Source organism: Pelophylax lessonae (assembly GCF_965119305.1).
Source record: "Pelophylax lessonae genome assembly, chromosome: 4".
NCBI classification, from domain to species: Eukaryota; Metazoa; Chordata; class Amphibia; order Anura; family Ranidae; genus Pelophylax; species Pelophylax lessonae.
In genome coordinates this window covers 21,618,605-21,644,226 of record NC_138771.1, presented here as the reverse complement: position 1 = coordinate 21,644,226, position 25,622 = coordinate 21,618,605, and the positions used below count along the sequence as shown (strand labels likewise).

Genomic DNA, 25,622 nt, shown 5'->3' with positions numbered 1-25,622 from the left:
GAAGACAGGACTTCTTTCATTCACAGACTGCTGTAAATGAATGACGTAGCAGTGCAGGCGGAACCCCACTGTTTTCAAAATGTGACAGTAGGTGCAGGTAGAGGAACCCCCGCCCGCTCTCACAGGGAGGGTGGCTTTGGCTGGCCATACACTATACAATTTTCTCATTCAATTTCCTTTAGATTTACCTTAAACTATGTAGTGCAAGGGCCTGTCTTATTACATACAAATTGAAAGTGTTTAGGTTTGACCCTATATCACATGGTTTTGGTAAATCTAAAGCAAAGTTGAACAAGAAAATTGTATAGTGTATGGCCAGCCTTAGGCAGCAAGTTAGTAGGAGCATGTTACACCCTAAATCCTTTAAGGAACCGTTCACACTTGTGCGACTTGGGACTGCAAAGTTGCATGACAAGTCGTACCCCATGATTTCCAATGAGTACCATTCATATCTGTGCGACTTCAAGTCACAGCGACTTCAAAGTAGTCCCTGCACTACTTTGATGCAACCTGAGGTCCATAGATTACACAGGCATTGCGTATAGTCGCGTCAAAGTCACGCAACTTTTAGGTTGTACAAGTGTGAAAGGGAACTAAATCACTTGAAAATGTCAACCTGCTCCAAACGGAATCTGAAGTGTAATTGGCAGTTGGCCATTTAATATTACGTAGGGACATGACATTTTCTGATTGATAATCTCACCTTCTCCTTTTTAAGGCCTTTTATGGTGAAGAGTTTCTCTGACAATATCCAGCTCAGCAGATCCAGGACTTTCTGATCTACCTTTGACTTGTTCTGGAGGAATTCTTGCAGGCTGGGCAGGGTGTTTGTGTCACCGATCTAAGAAGACATCAACATTAAGATGCTGGAAAATACAGAGTACAAACCAAGGTGTGCACAAGCAAATCTATTTATCATACTCAGAAGAATCTGAGGTCTTACACCCCCATTACATCAGAGTCTCCCTTCACATCATAGATTCCCCCATCATATCTGAGCCCACCTTTCTCTATCACATCAGAGGTCCTCACTTCATGTCAGGGGCACCCATCACAACAAAGCCCCCCCTTGTACATCAGAGGCCTCTACTTAGAAGAATCTGAGGTCTTACGCTCAGAAACCTCTGACAGGCCTCAACAACATCTGCGGTGTTTACCCCTTCCATTTACATTACATAGATGTGACAACCATAGCAACAACTCTTTTTTTTATGGTAGACAAAGGCGCTGATCATCAATTCATTAACCATTTCAGGATAAGGCCTATTCTGACACTTCACTCCTACATGTAAAAATCTGTATTTTTCTAGAAATATTTTGCTAGAAAATTACTTAGAACCCCCCAAACATTTTATATATATATATACTGTATATACCGCTCAAAAAAAAAATAAAGGAACACTTTTTAATCAAAGTATAGCATCAAGTCAATTAAACTCCTGGGATATTGATCTGGTCAGTTAAGGAGCAGAGGGGGTTGTTAATCAGTTTTAGCTGCTTTGGTGTTAATTTTAAGTTAACAACAGGTGCATTAGATGGGCAACAATGGGACGACCTTCAAAACAGGTGGAGCCACTGACATTTTTTTCCCTACTCATTTTTCTGTTTTCCACTAGTTTTGAATTTGGCTAGAGTCAGTGTCACTACTGGAAGCATGAGGCGATTCACAGGCAGTCCAACTCCTCCAGGATGGCACATCAATATGTGCCATTGCCAGGAGGTTTGTTGTGTCTCCTAGCACAGTCTCAAGAGCATAAAGGAGTAAAAAGATACCTAATGTGTCAGGCTTTCAAACTGCACACGCTCGTGGAATGGAGACAGACTACCATACTTAAAAATCTATATAGGTGGCGCTTTCAAATTTTTTTACAGGTTACCAGTTTGGAGTTAGAAAGTAGGTCTGGTGCTAGAATTATTGCTCTTGCTCTAGCGTTTGCAGCAATATCTCACATTTGTGGTATGAACACCGTTTACATATGCGTTCGGGAGCTAAGTATGTGTTCGCTCTGCGTGGGAGCACAGGGGGACAGGGGTGCTTAAAAAAATGTTTTTTAATTATTTTGTTTATTAAAACAATTTTTTTTTTCACACAGTCCCTTAAGCCCCGGTTCACACTACCGCGACTTGTCAGGAGACTTGTCAGCCTGACAAGTCGCAGTCCATTCTGTGCTACGGGAACCGTTCTAATAGGAGCGACTCAAGTCGCTCCGACTTAGAAAATAGTTCCTGTACTACTTCGGGGCGACCTCGGAGCGACTTGCATTGACTTCCATTATGTGAAGTCCGTGCAAGTCGCGCCGAAGTCAGATCGCCATAGTGTGAACCGACACTTAAAAAAATGTTGATCGCTTTTATTGCTATTACAAGAAATGTAAACATCCCTTGTGATAACAACAAAGCACGACAGGTCCTCTTTTTGGAGACATCTGGGGTCTTTAAGCCCCCGTTCACACTGGGGCGACCTGTCAGGCGACCTGGTCGCCTGACAGGTCGCCTTCCGTAGAGAAGCTGCGGACCCGTTCTAATAGGAGCGACACAAGTCGCTCCGACTTAGAAAAAGGGTTCGGAGCTTCTTTGGGGCGACCTGCATAGACTTCAATGTTATGAAGTCCGTGTCGGCCGCTCCGAGGTCGCGGTGCGAGCAGCGCGCCGCGACCTATGAGGTCGCCCGGCAAAGTAGCGTCGCCCCAGTGTGAACGGGGCCTAAGACCCCAGATCTCCCCACTACCCTTAAAAGCATCAGATCAAAAAAAAAAAAAATAGACCTAATGCTTTTCAAAAAAAAATGGTTTACATCTGCCCTAAACTGGAAGTGAAGTCATGATGTCGCTCGGGTCCTCCTAGATCATAGAGGTGATCAGAAACAATCTGGTCTCTCTTCACCTCTATGAGCAGCCATCTGATCCGCCAGATCTTTTCCCATGCTCTTTGGTGAGAATGGTAAGCCCAAGAAACACTGAAGAGCGGCAGAAGGAGGGTGACTCCCCCCGCTGCTTCTAAAAGCGATCCAGTGGTAAACCAGCTGCACGGATCGCTTTTAGCAGAAACCGAATCACCGACAAAAAAAAAAACAATACGGGGCTATGGCTGACAGCTGCAGCCATAGCCCCGGTAATTCGCTTCAAAACCGCAAGATATATACGTATTGCGGTCTTGAAGTGCTTTTTAATGTATTTACATTTATCATTTTATTTTTTCACAATTTTCAGGGTGTGGATAGCGCAGTAGTGTAGGCATATTGACAAATGCTTTTGGAAAAAAAGATCTGGGAGTTGTCAGAAATAAACATCTGAAATAAAGCAAGATCCTGGGAAATAATAGGAATTAATTTCAGTTGTGATTTCCTACCAATGCATCGAAATCCTTGTACTGGTCGCTGGCATAGAATGAAGGGAATGGCCTTAGCACCGAGTCTCTTTTATAGCTCTTCAGAGCAGACATGAAGAGGCTACATTTCAAATCCGCTGCTAGTGGGTCCCTGGCAATAACGTGCTCCACCATCGCTTTATTCCAGCCACAGGCGTCTCTGGAGTCACTCTGCAAAAAGAGAAATACAAATGATGAGAAGGGGCTTCACACCAACAGTAATCGGTAAAGAAGTGAAGACAAGAGAACTTGGACAAGTCCATCCTTCCCCTGCGATCCCCGCCGTCCTCCCGCTGTGTGCTCGGCAGATGCCGACACCTGTCTTCCGGTTCCCTTCCGGTCAGCCCGGTGACTTTTCCAGTGCCCTGCCTGTGCTTTTCCAGTTCTTTGTGCCTGGAAAATAGAGAACGACCATGGCGTCCAAAAAGCGTTCTTATTGCGCAAAAGAGCTTTTAGACAAACTGGAAAACAGCGAAACGGAGTTACTTGAAGAACTGTAAAAAAAGGTATTAACCACTTCCCGCCCGCCCTATAGCAGATTGACGGCGGGAATGTGGTTGTATTATCCTGACCGGACGTCATATGATGGCGATCGGTCATGCGAGGTGTCAGCCTGACACCCTGCATCTCCGATCTCGGTAAAGAGCCTACTGACGTAGGCTCTTTACCATGTGACCAGCCATGTCCAATCATGGCTGGTCACATGGTAAATAGGAAGAGCCGTTGATCGGCTTTCCTTAGTTCATGCCTGACAGGCACGAGTAAAGGAGCGCCGATCGGTGGCTCCCCTGACAGGGGGGGGGGGTTGGCACTGGTAATCAGATCATTGATTACCAGTGAAGACCCTCGGGGGGGGTGCCACTAGAACCACCAGGGATGCCCACCCATGACCCCAGGGATGCCCACTATGGCCACCAGGGATGGCAATCAGGGCTCAGGGGGCCCCCCATTTCCCTCCCCATCAGTGCTGCCCGCCAGTGCCCTCCCTATCAGTGCTGCCCACAAGTACCCATCATTGCCATCTATCAGTGTCGCCCACCAGTGCCCATTATTGCCCACCAGTGCCGCCTATTAGTGCCCATTAGTGCCCATCAGTGCCGCCTGTCAGTGCCGATAAGTGCCGCCTATCAGTGCCCATTAGTGCCGCCTATCAGTGCCCAGCAGTGCCGCCTATCAGTGCTACCTATCAGTGCCGCCTCATCATTGCCACCCCATCAGTGCCACCCCATCAGTGCAGTCTCATCAGTGCAGGAAAAAATTATTTATTTACAAAATTGTATATCATAAATAGGGTTGAGCGGACACCTGGATGTCCGTGTTCGGCGGGTTCGGCCGAACTTTAAAAAAAGTCTGGGTCCGTGTCCCGGACTTTTACCGAACTTTTCCCGGACACCGAACCCCATTGAAGTCAATGGGGACCCGAACTTTAAGGCACTAAAATGGCTCTAAAACACCAAAGGAAAGGGCTAGAGTGCTGCAAATGGCAGCAAAACGTAATTAAGAGCATGGCAAGTGCTCTGCAAACAAATGTGGATAGGGAAATAACTTAAAACAACAAAAAAAAACAGAAAAATAAAACAATGTTCTTCTTCATCTCTGAAGGACGAGGCCCATATGGAGTAGTAGGGAGGTTGAGGTGGTGGTGGATGTGGCGGTGACATAGGCATGCGCACAGGGTGTGCCGGGTGTGCCTGGGCACACCCTAATCACCTAGGGCACATAGCATTGCCAGTGAGGAGATGGGAAAGATCTCCCTCGGACCTGCTCTGCTCTATTTCTCTTTGCCTACAGGTACATGGCCCCGATACATTACTCTCCCTGCTGGCAAACACATGCATGTGTATTTCAACTTTGGGGTGCACACCTTAATGCAATAGGCTGCGCACACCTATGGGTGGTGTAGGTGGAAGCGGCGGTGGAGGAGGACCAGGGCCGGATTAAGAGCATCATGGGCTTGGTGCTGAGGATTTTGAAGGGCCTTAAGGGCCGTGCCTTGCCATGCACCCAGAGGAGGAAGGGTGCAGCCATGCATGCCTAATTCAACATGGGATGCTGTCTCTGAAGCCCATAAACACATCCATGCATCGGCAACTGTCCCTCCTTGTCCGGCCTTCGCGCTGTGTGGGGAGGTTCTGAGGGTGCTGCCTGGGGAAGCGAGCATAGGAGCCAGACTTCTGTGTTTACAAGTGACAGAAGAGCGGTGAACAGTGAATATGGCCAAACCGGGGCCTATATAAAAGGTAGGGGCCTGGAGCTGCAGCTCCAATAGCCCCTACGTTAATCTGGCCCTGAGGAGGAGGACGAGGTAGCCAACACTGCTTCTTTTCACAAATTTTAAATGAGGGTACACCCCAAAAGAGTGAGAAAGAGCAAAAATGGAACAATGGCTGGGTAAGGTCGGTATCCATTGCTATTCTGCACAAGGTACGGAAAAGTCCCGTGGGATCCATGCCTGGTTCATTTTAATGAACGTGAGCTTGTCCACATTGTCTCTGGACAGGCGGCTGCGCTTGTCTGTTATAACGCCCCCAGCCGTGCTAAATACCCGTTCAGATAATACACTGGCTGCAGGGCACGCCAGCACCTCCAAGGCGTAAAGGGCAAGCTCAGGCCATGTGCCCAATTTGGAGACCCAGAAGTTGAAGGGGGCAGACCCCTCATTCACTACATGTAGGCGTGTGCACACATACTGCTCCACCATGTTGGTAAAATGCTGCCTCCTGCTAAGACGTTCCATCTGAGCTGCTGGTGCTGCTGTTTGTTGTGGCGTGCTGACAAAGCTTTTCCACATTTCGGCCATGCTAACCCTGCCTTCTGAGGTGCTGGCGGTGCCCTGGTTGCGTTGGCGACCTCCTCCTCCTCCTCCTCTGCCTTGTGCTTCCACTGCGGCCCCGCTGTCAGATGGGAATGCCAGCAGCATGGCGTCTACCAGCGTGCGCTTGTACTCGCGCATCTTGCGATCGCGCTCCAGTGAGTGAATTAAGGACGGTACGTTGTCCTTGTAACGGGGATCCAGCAGCGTGGCCACCCAGTAATCAGCACAAGTTAGAATGTGGGCAACTCGGCGGTCGTTGTGGAGACACTGCAGCATGTAATCGCTCATGTGTGCCAGGCTGCCCAGAGGCAACGAAAGGCTGTCCTCTGTGGGAGGTGTATCGTCCGTGTCCTCTGTATCCCCCCAGCCACGCACCAGTGATGGCCATGAGCTGGCCTGGGTGCCACCCTGCTGTGAACATGGTTCCATCTCCTCCTCCAGCTCCTCCTCCTCCTCATCCTCCAGAACTGTGCCCCTGCTGGACAATTGTGTCCCTGGCGTTTGTGTGTGCAGGAACCCACCCTCGGAGCCCCTTGCGAATGACTGTCCTGAAAGCCTTGGAAATGTTACCTCTTCATCCTCCTCCTCCTCCTCCTCATCCTGTGCCACATCCTCTTCCATCATCGCCCGAATTGTTTTTTCAAGGAGGCATAGAAGTGGGATAGTTAAGCTGAGAACGGCGTCATTGCCACTGGCCATGTTGGTGGAGTACTCAAAACAGCGCAACAAGGCACACAGGTCTCGCATGGAGGCCCAGTTATTGGTGGTGAAGTGGTGCTGTTCCGCAGAGCGACTCACGCGTGCGTGCTGCAGCTGAAACTCCACTATGGCCTGCTGCTGCTCGCACAGTCTTTCCAGCATGTGCAAGGTGGAGTTCCACCTTGTGGGCACGTCACATATGAGGCGGTGAGCGGGAAGGCCGAAGTTACGCTGCAGCGCTGCCAGGCGAGCAGCAGCAGGGTGAGAATGCCGAAAGTGCGCACAGACGGCCCGCACTTTCTGCAGCAGCTCTGACATATCGGGGTAGTTTTTAAGGAACCTCTGCACCACCAAATTCAGCACATGCGCCAGGCAAGGGATGTGCGTCAAACCGGCTAGGCCCAGAGCTGCTATGAGATTTCGCCCATTATCGCACACCACAAGGCCGGGCTTGAGGCTCGCTGGCAGCAACCACTCATTTGTCTGCTGTTCCATGCTCCTCCACAACTCCTGCACGGTGTGTGGTTTGTCCCCCAAACAGGCAAGTTGTAAAACTGCCTGCTGTCGTTTACCCCTGGCCGTGCTGAAGTTGGTGGTGAAGGTGTTACGCTGTCCGGATGAGGAGGCGGTAGAGGATGAGGAAGCGGAGTAGGAGGAGTTAGGAACAGGAGGCAAACTGAAGCGCCCTGCAATCCTCGGTGGTGGAAGGACATGCGCCAAATTGCTATCCGCCTCAGGCCCATCCGCCACTGCATTTACCCAGTGTGCCGTTAGGGAGATATAACGCCCCTGACCGTGCTTACTGGTCCACGTAACGGTAGTTAGGTGGACCTTGGCACAGATGGCGTTGCGCAGTGCACACCTGATTTTTTCCCCCACTTGGTTGTGCAGGGAAGGGATGGCTTGCCTGGAAAAGTAGTGGCGGCTGGGCACGACGTACTGTGGGACAGCCACCGACATAAGGTTTTTAAAACTGTGCGTCTCCACCAGACGGAATGACAGCATTTCAAAGGCCAATAATTTTGAAATGCTGGCATTCAGGGCCAGGGATCGCGGGTGGGTAGGGGGGTACTTCCTCTTCCTCTCAAGTGTTTGGGAGATGGAAAGCTGAACGCTTCCACGGGACATTGTGGAGATGGTTGTTGGTGACCCAGGTGGTGGTGTTGCTGACAGATCGTCTGTTTGCGGGGTGGCAGGTGCCGGTATCACTACAGATGTGGCTGGAGCGGCCGAGACTGCAGCAGAAGAGGAAGCAGGATGAGCCAGAGACGTTTCTTGGTTTTGAAGGTGTGTACTCCACTGCAGCTCGTGCTTTGCACTTAGATGCCTGATCATGCAGGTTGTGCTCAGGTTGAGAAGGTTTATGCCTCGCTTCAAGCTCTGATTGCACAGGGTGCAAACCACTCGTGTCCTGTCATCAGCACATTTTCTAAAGAACTTCCACGCTAGAGAACTCCTTTGAGCTGACTTTGGTGCGCTCGTTCCCTTGCTGCGTTGGGCAGTAGCGGGCGTAGTGTCTAGGGCACGGCCGCTCCGCTTCTGCACCCTGCTCCCTCTTCTGCTGTGCTGGTGGCTCTGTGCGACCACCGCCTCTTCCTCCAAACTACTCAGGTCACCTGCATGACGTTCATTCCATGTGGGGTCGAGGACCTCATCGTCCTCCACATCATCTTCCACCCAGTCTTCACCCCTGCCCTCCTTGTCGGTCTCCACAATGCTGAACGCCGCAGCAGTTGGCACCTGCGTTTCGTCATCATCGGAGACGTGCTGCGATGATCCTTGCATGTACTCATCTTGAGAAATAAGTGGTTGGGCATCGCTGCACTCAATCTCTTCCACTTCTGGGGCAGGGCTAGGTGGATGGCCCTGGGAAACCCTGCTGACAGAGTCATCAAAAAGAAGAAGAGACTGCTGTATGGCTTGGGGCTCAGACTGCTTGCCTGATTTGCAAGGGGGTGAGGTGAAAGACGGTTGGACATCGGCTGCAGGTGCCAACTGTGACCTTTCTGCAGTAGACTGGGTGGGAGACAATGTGAAGGAACTGGAGGCACTGTCAGCAGCAAACCAATCTACTATCGCCTCCACTTGTTCTGGCCTCATCACTTCTAGGGGCGTATGATGCCCTACCAAATACTGATGCAGGTTCTGTCGCCTACTCACACTTGAGGAAGGTGTTTCACTTGTGCGTGTAGCTGGCACAGATCGACCACGTCCTCTCCTTGCAACAGGAGCTCTACCAGCAGCACCACGACCCAGGCCACGGCCCTTATTTGACGGTCTCCTCATATTTCTGTAATTTAAGATCTTGACCTAGAAAGGTTTTTATTGAATAGCGGAATAGGAAATATGATCCAAAAAAGTGTATGTATCTCGCACGTACACCACCACACTAGGCCCCAATTACTATTGTTTCTACCCCTAAAAGGATGGATGAGGAGTAGGAGGAGTATGGAACAGACAGCACCCTCAAATCTTCAGAAGTATGAGATGAACCTCAAAAACTTGGAGAGGTGGATCTCACACGTACCGACACAGACTATCCCGCAATTCAATTGATCCTCAAAGGTTTTTATTGAATAGCGGAATAGAAAATATGATCAAAAAGAAAGTGTATGTATCTCACACGTACACCACCACACTAGGCCCCAATTACTATTGTTTGTACCCCTAAAAGGATGGTTGAGCAGTAGGAGGAGGAGTATGGAACAGGCAGCACCCTCAAATCTTCAGAAGTATGAGATGAACCCCAAAAACTTGGAAAGGTGGATCTCACACGTACCGACACAGACTATCACGCAATTTAATTGATCCCCAAAGGATTTAATTGAATAGCGGAATAGAAAATATGATCAAAAAGAAAGTGTATGTATCTCACACGTACACCACCACACTAGGCCCCAATTACTATTGTTTGTACCCCTAAAAGGATGGTTGAGCAGTAGGAGGAGGAGTATGGAACAGGCAGCACCCTCAAATCTTCAGAAGTATGAGATTGTGTTCACTGTACCCCACAAAGATTGTGTTCACTGCACCCCACAAAGATTGTGTTCACTGCACCTCAAAAAGGATTTTGTTCACTGCACCCCACAAAGATTGTGTTCACTGCACCCTAAAAGGATTTTGTTCACTGCACCCCAAAAAGATTGTGTTCACTGTACCCCCCAAAGATTGTGTTCACTGCACCCCACAAAGATTCTGTTCCCTGTACCCCACAAAGATTGTGTTCCCTGTACCCCACAAAGATTGTGTTCACTGCACCCACAAAGGATTTTGTTCACTGCACCCCAAAAAGATTGTGTTCACTGCACCCCAAAAAGATTGTGTTCACTGCACTCCAAAAAGGATGTTGTTCACTGCACCCCAAAAAGGATTTTGTTCACTGCACCCCAAAAAGATTGTGTTCACTGCACCCCACAAAGATTGTGTTCACTGCACCCCACAAAGGATTTTGTTCACTGCACCCCAAAAAGATTGTGTTCACTGTACCCCCCAAAGATTGTGTTCACTGCACCCCACAAAGGATTTTGTTCACTGCACCCCAAAAAGATTGTGTTCACTGTACCCCCCAAAGATTGTGTTCACTGCACCCCACAAAGATTCTGTTCACTGTACCCCACAAAGATTGTGTTCACTGCACCCCACAAAGGATTTTGTTCACTGCACCCCAAAAAGATTGTGTTCACTGCACCCCAAAAAGGATGTTGTTCACTGCACCCCAAAAAGGATTTTGTTCACTGCACCCCAAAAAGATTGTGTTCACTGCACCCCACAAAGATTGTGTTCACTGCACCCCACAAAGGATTTTGTTCACTGCACCCCAAAAAGATTGTGTTCACTGTACCCCCCAAAGATAGTGTTCACTGCACCCCACAAAGGATTTTGTTCACTGCACCCCAAAAAGATTGTGTTCACTGTACCCCCCAAATATTGTGTTCACTGCACCCCACAAAGATTCTGTTCACTGTACCCCACAAAGATTGTGTTCACTGCACCCCACAAAGGATTTTGTTCACTGCACCCCAAAAAGATTGTGTTCACTGCACCCCAAAAAGGATTTTGTTCACTGCACCCCAAAAAGGATGTTGTTCACTGCACCCCAAAAAGGATTTTGTTCACTCCACCCCAAAAAGATTGTGTTCACTGCACCCCACAAAGATTGTGTTCACTGCACCCCAAAAAGGATTTTGTTCACTGCACCCCAAAAAGATTGTGTTCACTGTACCCCCCAAAGATTGTGTTCACTGCACCCCACAAAGATTCTGTTCACTGTACCCCACAAAGATTGTGTTCACTGCACCCCACAAAGGATTTGGTTCACTGCACCCCAAAAAGATTGTGTTCACTGCACCCCAAAAAGGATTTTGTTCACTGCACCCCAAAAAGGATGTTGTTCACTGCACCCCAAAAAGGATTTTGTTCACTGCACCCCAAAAAGATTGTGTTCACTGCACCCCACAAAGGATTTTGTTCACTGCACCCCAAAAAGATTGTGTTCACTGCACCCCAAAAAGGATTTTGTTCACTGCACCCCAAAAAGGATGTTGTTCACTGCACCCCAAAAAGGATTTTGTTCACTGCACCCCAAAAAGATTGTGTTCACTGCACCCCACAAAGATTGTGTTCACTGCACCCCACAAAGGATTTTGTTCACTGCACCCCAAAAAGATTGTGTTCACTGCACCCCAAAAAGGATGTTGTTCACTGCACCCCACAAAGGATGTTGTTCACTGCACCCCACAAAGGATTTTGTTCGCTGCACCCCAAAAAGGATGTTGTTCACTGCACCCCAAAAAGGATTTTGTTCACTCCACCCCAAAAAGATTGTGTTCACTGCACCCCACAAAGATTGTGTTCACTGCACCCCAAAAAGGATTTTGTTCACTGCACCCCAAAAAGATTGTGTTCACTGCACCCCACAAAGATTGTGTTCACTGCACCCCAAAAAGGATGTTGTTCACTGCACCCCAAAAAGATTGTGTTCACTGCACCCCACAAAGATTGTGTTCACTGCACCCCACAAAGGATTTTGTTCACTGCACCCCAAAAAGGATGTTGTTCACTGCACCCCACAAAGGATGTTGTTCACTGCACCCCACAAAGGATTTTGTTCACTGCACCCCAAAAAGATTGTGTTCACTGTACCCCCCAAAGATAGTGTTCACTGCACCCCACAAAGGATTTTGTTCACTGCACCCCAAAAAGGATGTTGTTCACTGCACCCCAAAAAGGATTTTGTTCACTCCACCCCAAAAAGATTGTGTTCACTGCACCCCACAAAGATTGTGTTCACTGCACCCCAAAAAGGATTTTGTTCACTGCACCCCAAAAAGATTTGTGTTCACTGCACCCCACAAAGATTGTGTTCACTGCACCCCAAAAAGGATGTTGTTCACTGCACCCCAAAAAGATTGTGTTCACTGCACCCCACAAAGATTGTGTTCACTGCACCCCACAAAGGATTTTGTTCACTGCACCCCAAAAAGATTGTGTTCACTGCACCCCCAAAAAGGATGTTGTTCACTGCACCCCAAAAAGGATTTTGTTCACTGCACCCCAAAAAGATTTTGTTCACTGCACCCCAAAAAGGATGTTGTTCACTGCACCCCAAAAAGATTGTGTTCACTGCAGCCCAAAAAGATTGTGTTCACTGCAGCTCACACACAGAAAAATGGATGTGGATCACTGACACCTGCCTATCTCCTATCCCACACCACACAGCAATATCGATTGTAGTTTGTAGAACACAGTTTCCCTAAAATTCAGCAGCAGCCTCTCCCTAACAGGATTGAGAAGAGATCGTAGATCAGGATTGAGTGCAGACCCCACCCCCCACACAGCAATATCGATTGCAGTTTGTAGAAGACACTGACCCTATAATTCAGCAGACTCTATCCCTAAAATGCCTACAACTCGCCCTGCCTAAACACTCCGACCTGTCCCTCAATTCTATCCGGACACAAATGGTTTTTTCCTGCCTGTCTTTCCCTAATCAGCAGCCAGCACGTTGATGTGTGCTCTGTCCCTGATCTAAGCAGCAGAATGAAGACGCTGCGGCTGCCTGGAACTTATAAAGACTTGGTCACATGCTTCAGACGGCCAATCACAGCTACTGAGACATTTGCAGGCATAGCTGGGATGGCTTAAGGCACACCAGTTAAACGATTGTTGATTGGCTGTTGAAAGCCCGCCATGAAAAGAGCGCCAAAGCATGCAAAACCCGGAAATAAAACGACCGAACACGGATTTTTACCCGAACATACAGTAAAGTGTCCGTGTCCGTGTTCGGGTACAAAAAATCCAATTATTCGGTACGAACACGAATAATACAGTCCGTGTTCGCTCAACACTAATCATAAACAAAAAAAACGTTTTTTTTTTTTTTTCAAACTTTTCGGTCTTTTTTTATTTGTTTAGCAAAAAGGAAAAAACCCAGAGGTGATCAAATACCACCAAAAGAAAGCTCTGTTTGTGGGGGGAAAATGACATAAATTTGGTGTAGGTACAGTGTTGCATGACCGAGCAATTGTCATTCAAAATGCAACAGTGCTAAAAGGGGAAAATTGGCCTGGGCAGGAAGGGGGTGAAAGTGCCCAGTATTGAAGTGGTTAATGAAGGCGTTGATGTCCCATTCCACATTCAGCAGGTAGGATTTCAGGGTGTAAATCCAATAGGTCTCAAGGCGTGAGACCCCCTCGGATTTTTGACTATTTTCCCTAAGTATATCAAATGATTCTTCAGAATTTCCAACAGAGCGATGTGCCAGAAAGAGACATCAGAATTGTCGCTGTTGTCACTTTCCGTACCTGATGATGAATTTTCCCACGAATCGCTATCGCTCAGTTCTTTAAGTAACTCTGTTTCGCTGTCGCTGTTTTCCAGTTTGTCTAGAAGCGCTTTTGCGCAAAAAAAGAACGCTTTTTGGACGCCATGGTCGTTCTCTATTTTCCAGGCACAAAGAACTGGAAAAGCACAGGCAGGGCACTGGAAAAGTCACCAGGTGAAATCCTGTGGTGAAATGGGATGATACAGTGTAATCCAATCACAGCTTTCTATCATCTCATTTGGTGTATTAAGTGCCGGTTCACATTAGTGCGATCACAGAGATCACATGTAATTCAGAGTGCACTGCTCCTAAAATCACATGCGATCTCTGTGCGGTAGGGCTGCACAATATTGGAAAAAAAGTACATTGCGATATTTTTTTTTTTACAACAATATATATTGCGATATTGAGAGAGCCGTCAATCAGTGCAGCAGCCTTCTTCTGATTGTATACAGGGACAGCCAGGGTTAATGTTACTGTAGGGATGGGATGGAAGTATTGCAGCAGCGCAGCCTTCTTCTGATTGTCATTGCACCATACAGCCAGGGCAGGCCAGGGTTAATGTTATTGTAGGGAACTGGGTGGAATGGGAACTGCAGGTTAACCACTTGCCGACCGCCGCAAGTGCATATACTGCGGCGGTCAGCCCCTCACAGGCAAAGTGACGTATATATACGTCACTAGCCTATGAGGCTCTGGGGAGGGAGGGAGGGAGCGAGCGCGCGCCGCCGGAGGCACGCTCCCGCGCGGTCACAGACACCCCCCGCGCGTGTGACCGGCAGACCCGATGTCCGCCGGTCACTCGGCGATTGTCGGTGGAGAGGGAGAAAGGCAGACGGCTAATGTAAACAAGCCGCCTGTCATTCTCCCCTGTGTAGGAATGGTGATCATACGGTTCTACTATGTAGGACCGTTGATCACTGTTCCTACACCTCAAGCCACAGCCAATCACAGTTAGAAACACGCCCCTAGGGACACACATAACCCCTTCCGCTCCAATAAAGTTAACCCCTTCCCTGCCAGTGTCATTTTTACAGTAACAGTGCATATTTATAGCACTGATTACTGCAGTAATGTCACTGGTACCCCCAAAAGTGTCAAAAATGTCAGTCAAGGGTCCGATCTGTCCGCCCCAATGTCGCAGTCCCGCAAAAAAAAAAAAAATCGCAGATCGCCGCCATTACGCGTTAAAAAAAAAACAACAAAAATGACAAAAATCTTTCCCTTTGTTAGTAAACGCAATAACTTTTGCGCAAACCAATCAAAATACGCTTTTTGCGATTTTTTTTACCAAAGATTGTGTTCACTGCACCCCAAAAAGGATGTTGTTCACTGCACCCCAAAAAGATTGTGTTCACTGCACCCCACAAAGATTGTGTTCACTGCACCCCACAAAGGATTTTGTTCACTGCACCCCAAAAAGGATGTTGTTCACTGCACCCCACAAAGGATTTTGTTCACTGCACCCCAAAAAGATTGTGTTCACTGTACCCCCCAAAGATAGTGTTCACTGCACCCCACAAAGGATTTTGTTCACTGCACCCCAAAAAGGATGTTGTTCACTGCACCCCAAAAAGGATTTTGTTCACTCCACCCCAAAAAGATTGTGTTCACTGCACCCCACAAAGATTGTGTTCACTGCACCCCAAAAAGGATTTTGTTCACTGCACCCCAAAAAGATTTGTGTTCACTGCACCCCACAAAGATTGTGTTCACTGCACCCCAAAAAGGATGTTGTTCACTGCACCCCAAAAAGATTGTGTTCACTGCACCCCACAAAGATTGTGTTCACTGCACCCCACAAAGGATTTTGTTCACTGCACCCCAAAAAGATTGTGTTCACTGCACCCCAAAAAGGATGTTGTTCACTGCACCCCAAAAAGATTGTGTTCACTGCACCCCAAAAAGATTGTGTTCACTGCACTCCAAAAAGGATGTTGTTCACTGCACCCCAAAAAGGATTTTGTTCACTGCACCCCAAAAAGATTGTGTTCACTGCACCCCACAAAGATTGTGTTCACTGCACCCCACAAAGGATTTTGTTCACTGCACCCCAAAAAGATTGTGTTCACTGTACCCCCCAAAGATTGTGTTCACTGCACCCCACAAAGGATTTTGTTCACTGCACCCCAAAAAGATTGTGTTCACTGTACCCCCCAAAGATTGTGTTCACTGCACCCCACAAAGATTCTGTTCACTGTACCCCACAAAGATTGTGTTCACTGCACCCCACAAAGGATTTTGTTCACTGCACCCCAAAAAGATTGTGTTCACTGCACCCCAAAAAGGATGTTGTTCACTGCACCCCAAAAAGGATTTTGTTCACTGCACCCCAAAAAGATTGTGTTCACTGCACCCCACAAAGATTGTGTTCACTGCACCCCACAAAGGATTTTGTTCACTGCACCCCAAAAAGATTGTGTTCACTGTACCCCCCAAAGATAGTGTTCACTGCACCCCACAAAGGATTTTGTTCACTGCACCCCAAAAAGATTGTGTTCACTGTACCCCCCAAATATTGTGTTCACTGCACCCCACAAAGATTCTGTTCACTGTACCCCACAAAGATTGTGTTCACTGCACCCCACAAAGGATTTTGTTCACTGCACCCCAAAAAGATTGTGTTCACTGCACCCCAAAAAGGATTTTGTTCACTGCACCCCAAAAAGGATGTTGTTCACTGCACCCCAAAAAGGATTTTGTTCACTCCACCCCAAAAAGATTGTGTTCACTGCACCCCACAAAGATTGTGTTCACTGCACCCCAAAAAGGATTTTGTTCACTGCACCCCAAAAAGATTGTGTTCACTGTACCCCCCAAAGATTGTGTTCACTGCACCCCACAAAGATTCTGTTCACTGTACCCCACAAAGATTGTGTTCACTGCACCCCACAAAGGATTTGGTTCACTGCACCCCAAAAAGATTGTGTTCACTGCACCCCAAAAAGGATGTTGTTCACTGCACCCCAAAAAGGATTTTGTTCACTGCACCCCAAAAAGATTGTGTTCACTGCGCCCCACAAAGGATTTTGTTCACTGCACCCCAAAAAGATTGTGTTCACTGCACCCCAAAAAGGATTTTGTTCACTGAACCCCAAAAAGGATGTTGTTCACTGCACCCCAAAAAGGATTTTGTTCACTGCACCCCAAAAAGATTGTGTTCACTGCACCCCACAAAGATTGTGTTCACTGCACCCCACAAAGGATTTTGTTCACTGCACCCCAAAAAGATTGTGTTCACTGCACCCCAAAAAGGATGTTGTTCACTGCACCCCACAAAGGATGTTGTTCACTGCACCCCACAAAGGATTTTGTTCACTGCACCCCAAAAAGGATGTTGTTCACTGCACCCCAAAAAGGATTTTGTTCACTCCACCCCAAAAAGATTGTGTTCACTGCACCCCACAAAGATTGTGTTCACTGCACCCCAAAAAGGATTTTGTTCACTGCACCCCAAAAAGATTGTGTTCACTGCACCCCACAAAGATTGTGTTCACTGCACCCCACAAAGATTGTGTTCACTGCACCCCAAAAAGGATGTTGTTCACTGCACCCCAAAAAGATTGTGTTCACTGCACCCCACAAAGATTGTGTTCACTGCACCCCACAAAGGATTTTGTTCACTGCACCCCAAAAAGGATGTTGTTCACTGCACCCCACAAAGGATGTTGTTCACTGCACCCCACAAAGGATTTTGTTCACTGCACCCCAAAAAGATTGTGTTCACTGTACCCCCCAAAGATAGTGTTCACTGCACCCCACAAAGGATTTTGTTCACTGCACCCCAAAAAGGATGTTGTTCACTGCACCCCAAAAAGGATTTTGTTCACTCCACCCCAAAAAGATCGTGTTCACTGCACCCCACAAAGATTGTGTTCACTGCACCCCAAAAAGGATTTTGTTCACTGCACCCCAAAAAGATTTGTGTTCACTGCACCCCACAAAGATTGTGTTCACTGCACCCCAAAAAGGATGTTGTTCACTGCACCCCAAAAAGATTGTGTTCACTGCACCCCACAAAGATTGTGTTCACTGCACCCCACAAAGGATTTTGTTCACTGCACCCCAAAAAGATTGTGTTCACTGCACCCCCAAAAAGGATGTTGTTCACTGCACCCCAAAAAGGATTTTGTTCACTGCACCCCAAAAAGATTTTGTTCACTGCACCCCAAAAAGGATGTTGTTCACTGCACCCCAAAAAGATTGTGTTCACTGCAGCCCAAAAAGATTGTGTTCACTGCAGCTCACACACAGAAAAATGGATGTGGATCACTGACACCTGCCTATCTCCTATCCCACACCACACAGCAATATCGATTGTAGTTTGTAGAACACAGTTTCCCTAAAATTCAGCAGCAGCCTCTCCCTAACAGGATTGAGAAGAGATCGTAGATCAGGATTGAGTGCAGACCCCACCCCCCACACAGCAATATCGATTGCAGTTTGTAGAAGACACTGACCCTATAATTCAGCAGACTCTATCCCTAAAATGCCTACAACTCGCCCTGCCTAAACACTCCGACCTGTCCCTCAATTCTATCCGGACACAAATGGTTTTTTCCTGCCTGTCTTTCCCTAATCAGCAGCCAGCACGTTGATGTGTGCTCTGTCCCTGATCTAAGCAGCAGAATGAAGACGCTGCGGCTGCCTGGAACTTATAAAGACTTGGTCACATGCTTCAGACGGCCAATCACAGCTACTGAGACATTTGCAGGCATAGCTGGGATGGCTTAAGGCACACCAGTTAAACGATTGTTGATTGGCTGTTGAAAGCCCGCCATGAAAAGAGCGCCAAAGCATGCAAAACCCGGAAATAAAACGACCGAACACGGATTTTTACCCGAACATACAGTAAAGTGTCCGTGTCCGTGTTCGGGTACAAAAAATCCAATTATTCGGTACGAACACGAATAATACAGTCCGTGTTCGCTCAACACTAATCATAAACAAAAAAAACGTTTTTTTTTTTTTTTTCAAACTTTTCGGTCTTTTTTTATTTGTTTAGCAAAAAGGAAAAAACCCAGAGGTGATCAAATACCACCAAAAGAAAGCTCTGTTTGTGGGGGGAAAATGACATAAATTTGGTGTAGGTACAGTGTTGCATGACCGAGCAATTGTCATTCAAAATGCAACAGTGCTAAAAGGGGAAAATTGGCCTGGGCAGGAAGGGGGTGAAAGTGCCCAGTATTGAAGTGGTTAATGAAGGCGTTGATGTCCCATTCCACATTCAGCAGGTAGGATTTCAGGGTGTAAATCCAATAGGTCTCAAGGCGTGAGACCCCCTCGGATTTTTGACTATTTTCCCTAAGTATATCAAATGATTCTTCAGAATTTCCAACAGAGCGATGTGCCAGAAAGAGACATCAGAATTGTCGCTGTTGTCACTTTCCGTACCTGATGATGAATTTTCCCACGAATCGCTATCGCTCAGTTCTTTAAGTAACTCTGTTTCGCTGTCGCTGTTTTCCAGTTTGTCTAGAAGCGCTTTTGCGCAAAAAAAGAACGCTTTTTGGACGCCATGGTCGTTCTCTATTTTCCAGGCACAAAGCACTGGAAAAGCACAGGCAGGGCACTGGAAAAGTCACCAGGTGAAATCCTGTGGTGAAATGGGATGATACAGTGTAATCCAATCACAGCTTTCTATCATCTCATTTGGTGTATTAAGTGCCGGTTCACATTAGTGCGATCACAGAGATCACATGTAATTCAGAGTGCACTGCTCCTAAAATCACATGCGATCTCTGTGCGGTAGGGCTGCACAATATTGGAAAAAAAGTACATTGCGATATTTTTTTTTTTACAACAATATATATTGCGATATTGAGAGAGCCGTCAATCAGTGCAGCAGCCTTCTTCTGATTGTATACAGGGACAGCCAGGGTTAATGTTACTGTAGGGATGGGATGGAAGTATTGCAGCAGCGCAGCCTTCTTCTGATTGTCATTGCACCATACAGCCAGGGCAGGCCAGGGTTAATGTTATTGTAGGGAACTGGGTGGAATGGGAACTGCAGGTTAACCACTTGCCGACCGCCGCAAGTGCATATACTGCGGCGGTCAGCCCCTCACAGGCAAAGTGACGTATATATACGTCACTAGCCTATGAGGCTCTGGGGAGGGAGGGAGGGAGCGAGCGCGCGCCGCCGGAGGCACGCTCCCGCGCGGTCACAGACACCCCCCGCGCGTGTGACCGGCAGACCCGATGTCCGCCGGTCACTCGGCGATTGTCGGTGGAGAGGGAGAAAGGCAGACGGCTAATGTAAACAAGCCGCCTGTCATTCTCCCCTGTGTAGGAATGGTGATCATACGGTTCTACTATGTAGGACCGTTGATCACTGTTCCTACACCTCAAGCCACAGCCAATCACAGTTAGAAACACGCCCCTAGGGACACACATAACCCCTTCCGCTCCAATAAAGTTAACCCCTTCCCTGCCAGTGTCATTTTTACAGTAACAGTGCATATTTATAGCACTGATTACTGCAGTAATGTCACTGGTACCCCCAAAAGTGTCAAAAATGTCAGTCAAGGGTCCGATCTGTCCGCCCCAATGTCGCAGTACAGCAAAAAAAAAAAAATCGCAGATCGCCGCCATTACGCGTTAAAAAAAAAACAACAAAAATGACAAAAATCTTTCCCTTTGTTAGTAAACGCAATAACTTTTGCGCAAACCAATCAAAATACGCTTTTTGCGATTTTTTTTACCAAACATATGGTAAAAAAAAAAAAATTGGCCTAAAAATGTTAAAAAATTTTGATTTTTACATTTTTTTGGGGGGGAATTTCATATAAAGAAATGTGAAAAATATTGTTATTTTTGCAAAATTGTCGCTTTTTTTTGTTTATAGCGCGTGATCAAAAAAGTCACACAGATGATCAAATACCACCAAAAGAAAGCTCTGTTTGTGGGAAAAAAAGGACGTCAAATTCGTTTAGGTACAGCGTCGCACGACCGCGCAATTGTCCGTTAAAGTCACGCAGTGCCAAATCGCAAAATACCCCCTGGTCAGGAAGGGGGTAAAATCTTCCGGGGCTTAAAGCAGAGTTCCAGCCATTCACTCACCTGTCCAACGGTCCAGCGATGCGGCCGCCCGAAGCCTCGATCCTCTCCCTCGGCGCCGGCATCACTGCTGCGGGCACCCGGCTGTTACAGTTTGCGGCTTCACAGCCGGGTACCCACTGCACATGCGCGAGTTGCGCTGCGCGCCGTGATTGGCCGGCAATCTTCTGGGACCTTTGACATGTCCCAGAAGATTGCAGGGAGGGAGGGGGAGAGGAGAACTTCCGCTCAGGGCGCCGCGGCACTCCGAGCGGAATTGGGAGCCGGTACCTGTCAAAACTAGGTACCTGCCCCCCCCCCCAAAAAAATGACATGTCAAATGTGGCATGTCGGGGGGTCAGGACTCCCTAAAGCGGAAGTTCCACTTTTGGGTGGAACTCCGCTTTAAGTGGTTAAGAAGACACTGACAGTGTGGAAGGCAGAGTCGGGACTCACAGTGGTGGTAGGAGGTAGAAGAACACAGCCTTACATGACATCCGTCCCACACGTTCAGTCTGCCGCCCTGCAACTTAGTTCTCTTGACCGAGCGGTGAGCGTGGCACAGCGAACCAATCACGTCGTGAGTAGCGGCACAGCGAACCAATCAGTTGTGCAGCCACGCGTGATTGGTTAGCTGTGCAGCCGCTCACGGCGCACTGCTCACCGCTCAGTCAGGAGAACTAGCTGCAGGCAGGCAGACTGAACGTGTGGGAAGGATGTCGGTTTGTGTTCTGCTACCTTCTACAACCACTGTGCGTCCCGACTTCTGCCTCCTATCGTATGTTCAGCGATGTGACTATCGCTCACACTCGCAGCTCGATAGTCTATATCACATCAACTATCGTTCAGCCCTACTGTGCGGTGCAAATTCAGCCATACAGTTTGCATGGCTGAATTCACACCGCAATCGCACCTAACTCGCACAGTGGTTCACATTAGTGCGATCCGATCCTGTGTGAACTTGCAGATCGCACTGCGATATGCGATCTGATCTGGGGGTGTCGTTAACTTCTAATTGACACCCCCTGCGTATCGCATATGGCAGTGTGAACTGACAGGGGTGCGGATGTGATGTGGGAACACGCTGTATATTCGCAGCATTCCCGCATCGCACAAATGTGAACCGGGACTTACACTTTTGAAATTGCCGCCGGTTCCACCCCACTGCGTTGCAACGCTCGCAGGGAAGGGAAACAGAAAGGCAGATGCCGGCATCGGCCGAGCACATGGAAGGACAGCGGGAGGACAGCAGAGGAGGACAGCGGGGGAGGACGGCAGAGGAGGACAGCGGGGGAGGACGGCAGAGGAGGACAGCGGGGGAGGACGGCAGAGGATGGCTGGGGAGGACAGCAGGGGAGGACGGCAGAGGATGACGGCGGGGGAGGACGGCGGAGGACGGGGGGGGGAGGACAGCGGGGGGAGGACGGCGGAGGAGGATGGCGGGGGAGGACGGGGGGAAGGAAAGCGGAGGAGGACGGGGGGAAGGAAAGTGGGGGAGGACGGGGGGAAGGAAAGCGGGGGAGCGGTGGAGGATGGCGGGGGAGGACGGGGGGAAGGAAAGCGGGGGAGGACGGTGGAGGAGGATGGCGGGGGAGGACGGCGGAGGAGGACAGCGGGGGAGGAGGGCGGAGGAGGACGGCGGGGGAGGACGGCGGAGGATGGCTGGGGAGGACAGCTGGGGAGGACAGCAGGGGAGGACGGCAGAGGATGGGGGGGGAAGGACAGCGGGGGGAGGATGGCAGAGGATGACGGCGGGGGAGGACGGCGGAGGATGGGGGGAAGGACAGCGGGGGAGGACGGCGGAGGAGGACGGCAGAGGATGGCGGGGGAGGATGGGGGGGAAGGAAAGCGGAGGAGGACGGGGGGGAAGGAAAGTGGGGGAGGATGGCGGGGGGAAGGAAAGTGGGGGAGCGGGGGAGGACAGCAGGGGAGGACGGGGGGGAAGGAAAGCGGGGGGAGGACGGGGGGGAAGGAAAGCGGGGGAGGACGGCAGAGGACGGCAGAGGATGGCGGGGAAGGAAGCGGGGGAGGACGGCAGAGGACGGCGGGGGAGGACGGCAGAGGATGGCGGGGGAGGACGGGGGGAAGGAAAGCGGGGAAGGACGGCGGAGGAGGACAGCGGGGGAGCGCAGGGAAGGTGAGTGTGATTCTGGGGTATTCCCGAGTGTGGCTCGGAGTTACCCCTTTTGGTACACTATATTAACCCCGACCCACACTCGGGAATATCGGGACAGGGAGGTTAAAGTAACGCAGTGCCGAATCGCAAAAAACGGCCTGGTCATTAAAGGGGGAAATCCTTCCAGGGCTGAAGTGGTTAAATAGCCCTTTCAGTACCCATGGCGATCCCCCACAGCCCCATAGATCCCCCCGGATCTCCTACAGATTGCCACACCCAATGGGGGAGATTTACTAAAACTGTAGAGTGCAAAACCTGGTGCAGCTCTGCATGGCAGCCAATCAGCTTCTAACTTCTGTTTGTTCAATTAAGCTTTGATAATAAAACCTGGAAGCTGATTGGTTGCTCCTGATTTTGCACCCTCCAGTTGTATTATTTTAATTTCGTTTTAGTAATTCTCCCCCTCCTCTCCTATGATCTCCCATACAATATAATAATCACATACAATACACAGATAGATCTCACCTCTCCTTCCTCCTCACACTCTGATCCCTCTCATTTCCTCACAGGTGACGTGTCCTCTCTGTGTCCGGCTGTCCCTGGCACTGCCTGTCCCTCTCTACCATTGAAAACGGGCTGATCCTAGCAACAGGCAGCTCCGGACAGACCTTGCGAGGCCCCCCTGCGTGAAGGATTCTGGGAGAAGTAGTTCTGAGGCGAAACACTCACATGCAGAGCTGTGTGGTAAAGTGAAAGTAAAGCGTTGCCCTGGTGACAGAGCTCCTCCCCCTCCAGAGAGAGCAGTGTAATCAATGTGTGGAACCCCTGACTGGACACCCAGTGTAGTCACCGTGTATTATAAACCATTTTATTGTAATAAATAAATCTTTTCACTGTGTTGTTGTATCTGTGTGCCTCATGCAGACCCTTCCTATACACGCATCTTCACTCCATGGAGTCTGCACCTCATTCTCTGCACTGACACCCCCCCCCCCCCCCTAGTAACAACGGAGGACCATGCCTGCGCATTGTGTGTAACCGGGTGACAACACTGGAGCACAGTTAGGAGATAGTTGTCACCCCGTAACAGGAAGTGCCTGAAACCAGAGACTTCATGGCAGGAGATTATTTTTCCACCCATAAGGGGAAGTTCCGCTTGACTGCCTCCTATCCCACCCCCTCCGCTACCACATTTTTGCCCCCTTTTGGCGGGGGGGGGGGGGGGGGTACCGAGCTTTGACAGGTACCCGCTCCCTCTTCGGAAGTTTGGCCCCTCCCTACTTTTTCCGCAGCATTCCGGGACACTTCACAGGTCTCAGAAGACTGCGGCCCAATCACAAAGCGCAGTGCAGAAGGAAACGGACTTCACTGCCGCTTTCCCTTAAGCCTCGTACACACGCAACGATTGTCGGCCGACCGATCGGCCGTCTTTTGTCCAGTGTTGTTGTGTTGGTTGGAATGTGCTCTAGACTGCACACAAATTTTTTTCGGCCAGCAAAAACCAACTTCAGAAGTGATGTCATGTGATGGTTAACTTTCCGTGTGTTTTTTCTTCTCTGAGCATGCCCAGTCTTGCTAATCTGCTGTTTGTCGGCCGAATTCTGTACTGACTGAGGAACAATCGGCCGTTCTGGTGTCGGCCAACAAAAATTTTAAAGCCTGCACACCCGATTCTGTTCGGCCGAAAAGTCGCAGTCGGTTGTCGGAAGCATCATACTAACAAGCCGACAATCGGCCGATCGGACGTTGGCCGAATATTTACGGCCGACAATCGCTACGTGTGTACGGGCCTTTATTCCAACTCTGCTACCTTGGCCTTAACCGGTTGCCGACTGCGCACAGTATATTTACTGCGGCAGTCAGCCCCGGCCAGGCAGAGTGACGTAGGTCTACGTCGCTAGCCAGTCACCGGGTTTTGAGCCAATAGCGGGCGAGCGCGCGCCCGCCTCGGCTCGTTCACAGAGGAGTCCAGGCGTGTGACCGGCGGACCCGATGTCCGCCGGTCACACTACGATCGTCGGTAGAGCGGGAGAAAGGCTGGCGGCTTATGTAAACAAGCCGCCTGTCATTCTCCCCTGTGTAAAAATGGAGATCAGACGGTTCTACTATGTAGAACCGTTGATCTCTGTTTTTACACCAGTAGCCATGTCCCATCACAGTTAGGCCCCGTTCACACTGGGGCGATCTGACTTGGGGGGGGCGACCTCCGAGGTCGCACAGGTGATCAAATACAACCAAAAGAAAGCTCTGTTTGTGGGAAAAAAAGGATGTGAAATTTGTTTAGGTACAGCGTCGCACGACCGCGCAATTGTCCGTTAAAGTCACGCAGTAAAAAAATCGCAAAAAAACCCCTGGCCAGGAAGGGGGTAAAATCTTCCGGGGCTTAAGTGGTTAAATTTGAAATTCCCTTTTTAACCACTTTAGCCCCAAGCCTATTTTTGACACTTTTTGTTTACAAGTTAAAATCAGTATTTTTTGCTAGAAAACTACTTAAAGCCCCCAAACATTATATATATATTTTTAGCAAAGACTCTGGAGAATAAAATGGCAGTTATTGCAATATTTTTTATTTGCGCAGCGGTCTTTCAAACGCCATTTTTTTGGAAATATTACCAAAAATCACATTTCACTGCATTTAAAAAAAAAACTAAATAGTAAATTTAGCCCATTTTTTCTATTTTGTGAAAGATGATGTCACGCCGAGTAAATAGAGACCCAACATGTTACGGTTTAAAACTGCGCACACCCGCGGAATGGCGACAAAC

The 25,622-nt window shown here is 48.9% G+C and overlaps 1 protein-coding gene across 1 annotated transcript in view; it reads right to left on the bottom strand.

The window, feature by feature from the left end:
• The window catches only part of PARP16 (poly(ADP-ribose) polymerase family member 16), a 49,911-nt gene extending 26,458 nt beyond the window's left edge, over positions 1–23,453 (bottom strand). Inside the window, exons 1-3 of the mRNA XM_082255401.1 lie at positions 23,383–23,453; positions 3,349–3,537; positions 704–841 (exon numbers count right to left, since the gene is read on the bottom strand). Coding sequence (XP_082111527.1) covers positions 704–841; positions 3,349–3,501 — 291 coding nt within the window. The 5' untranslated portion in view covers positions 3,502–3,537; positions 23,383–23,453. The remainder of the gene's footprint in view (positions 1–703; positions 842–3,348; positions 3,538–23,382) is intronic.
• Between the last annotated feature and the right edge of the window lie 2,169 nt (positions 23,454–25,622).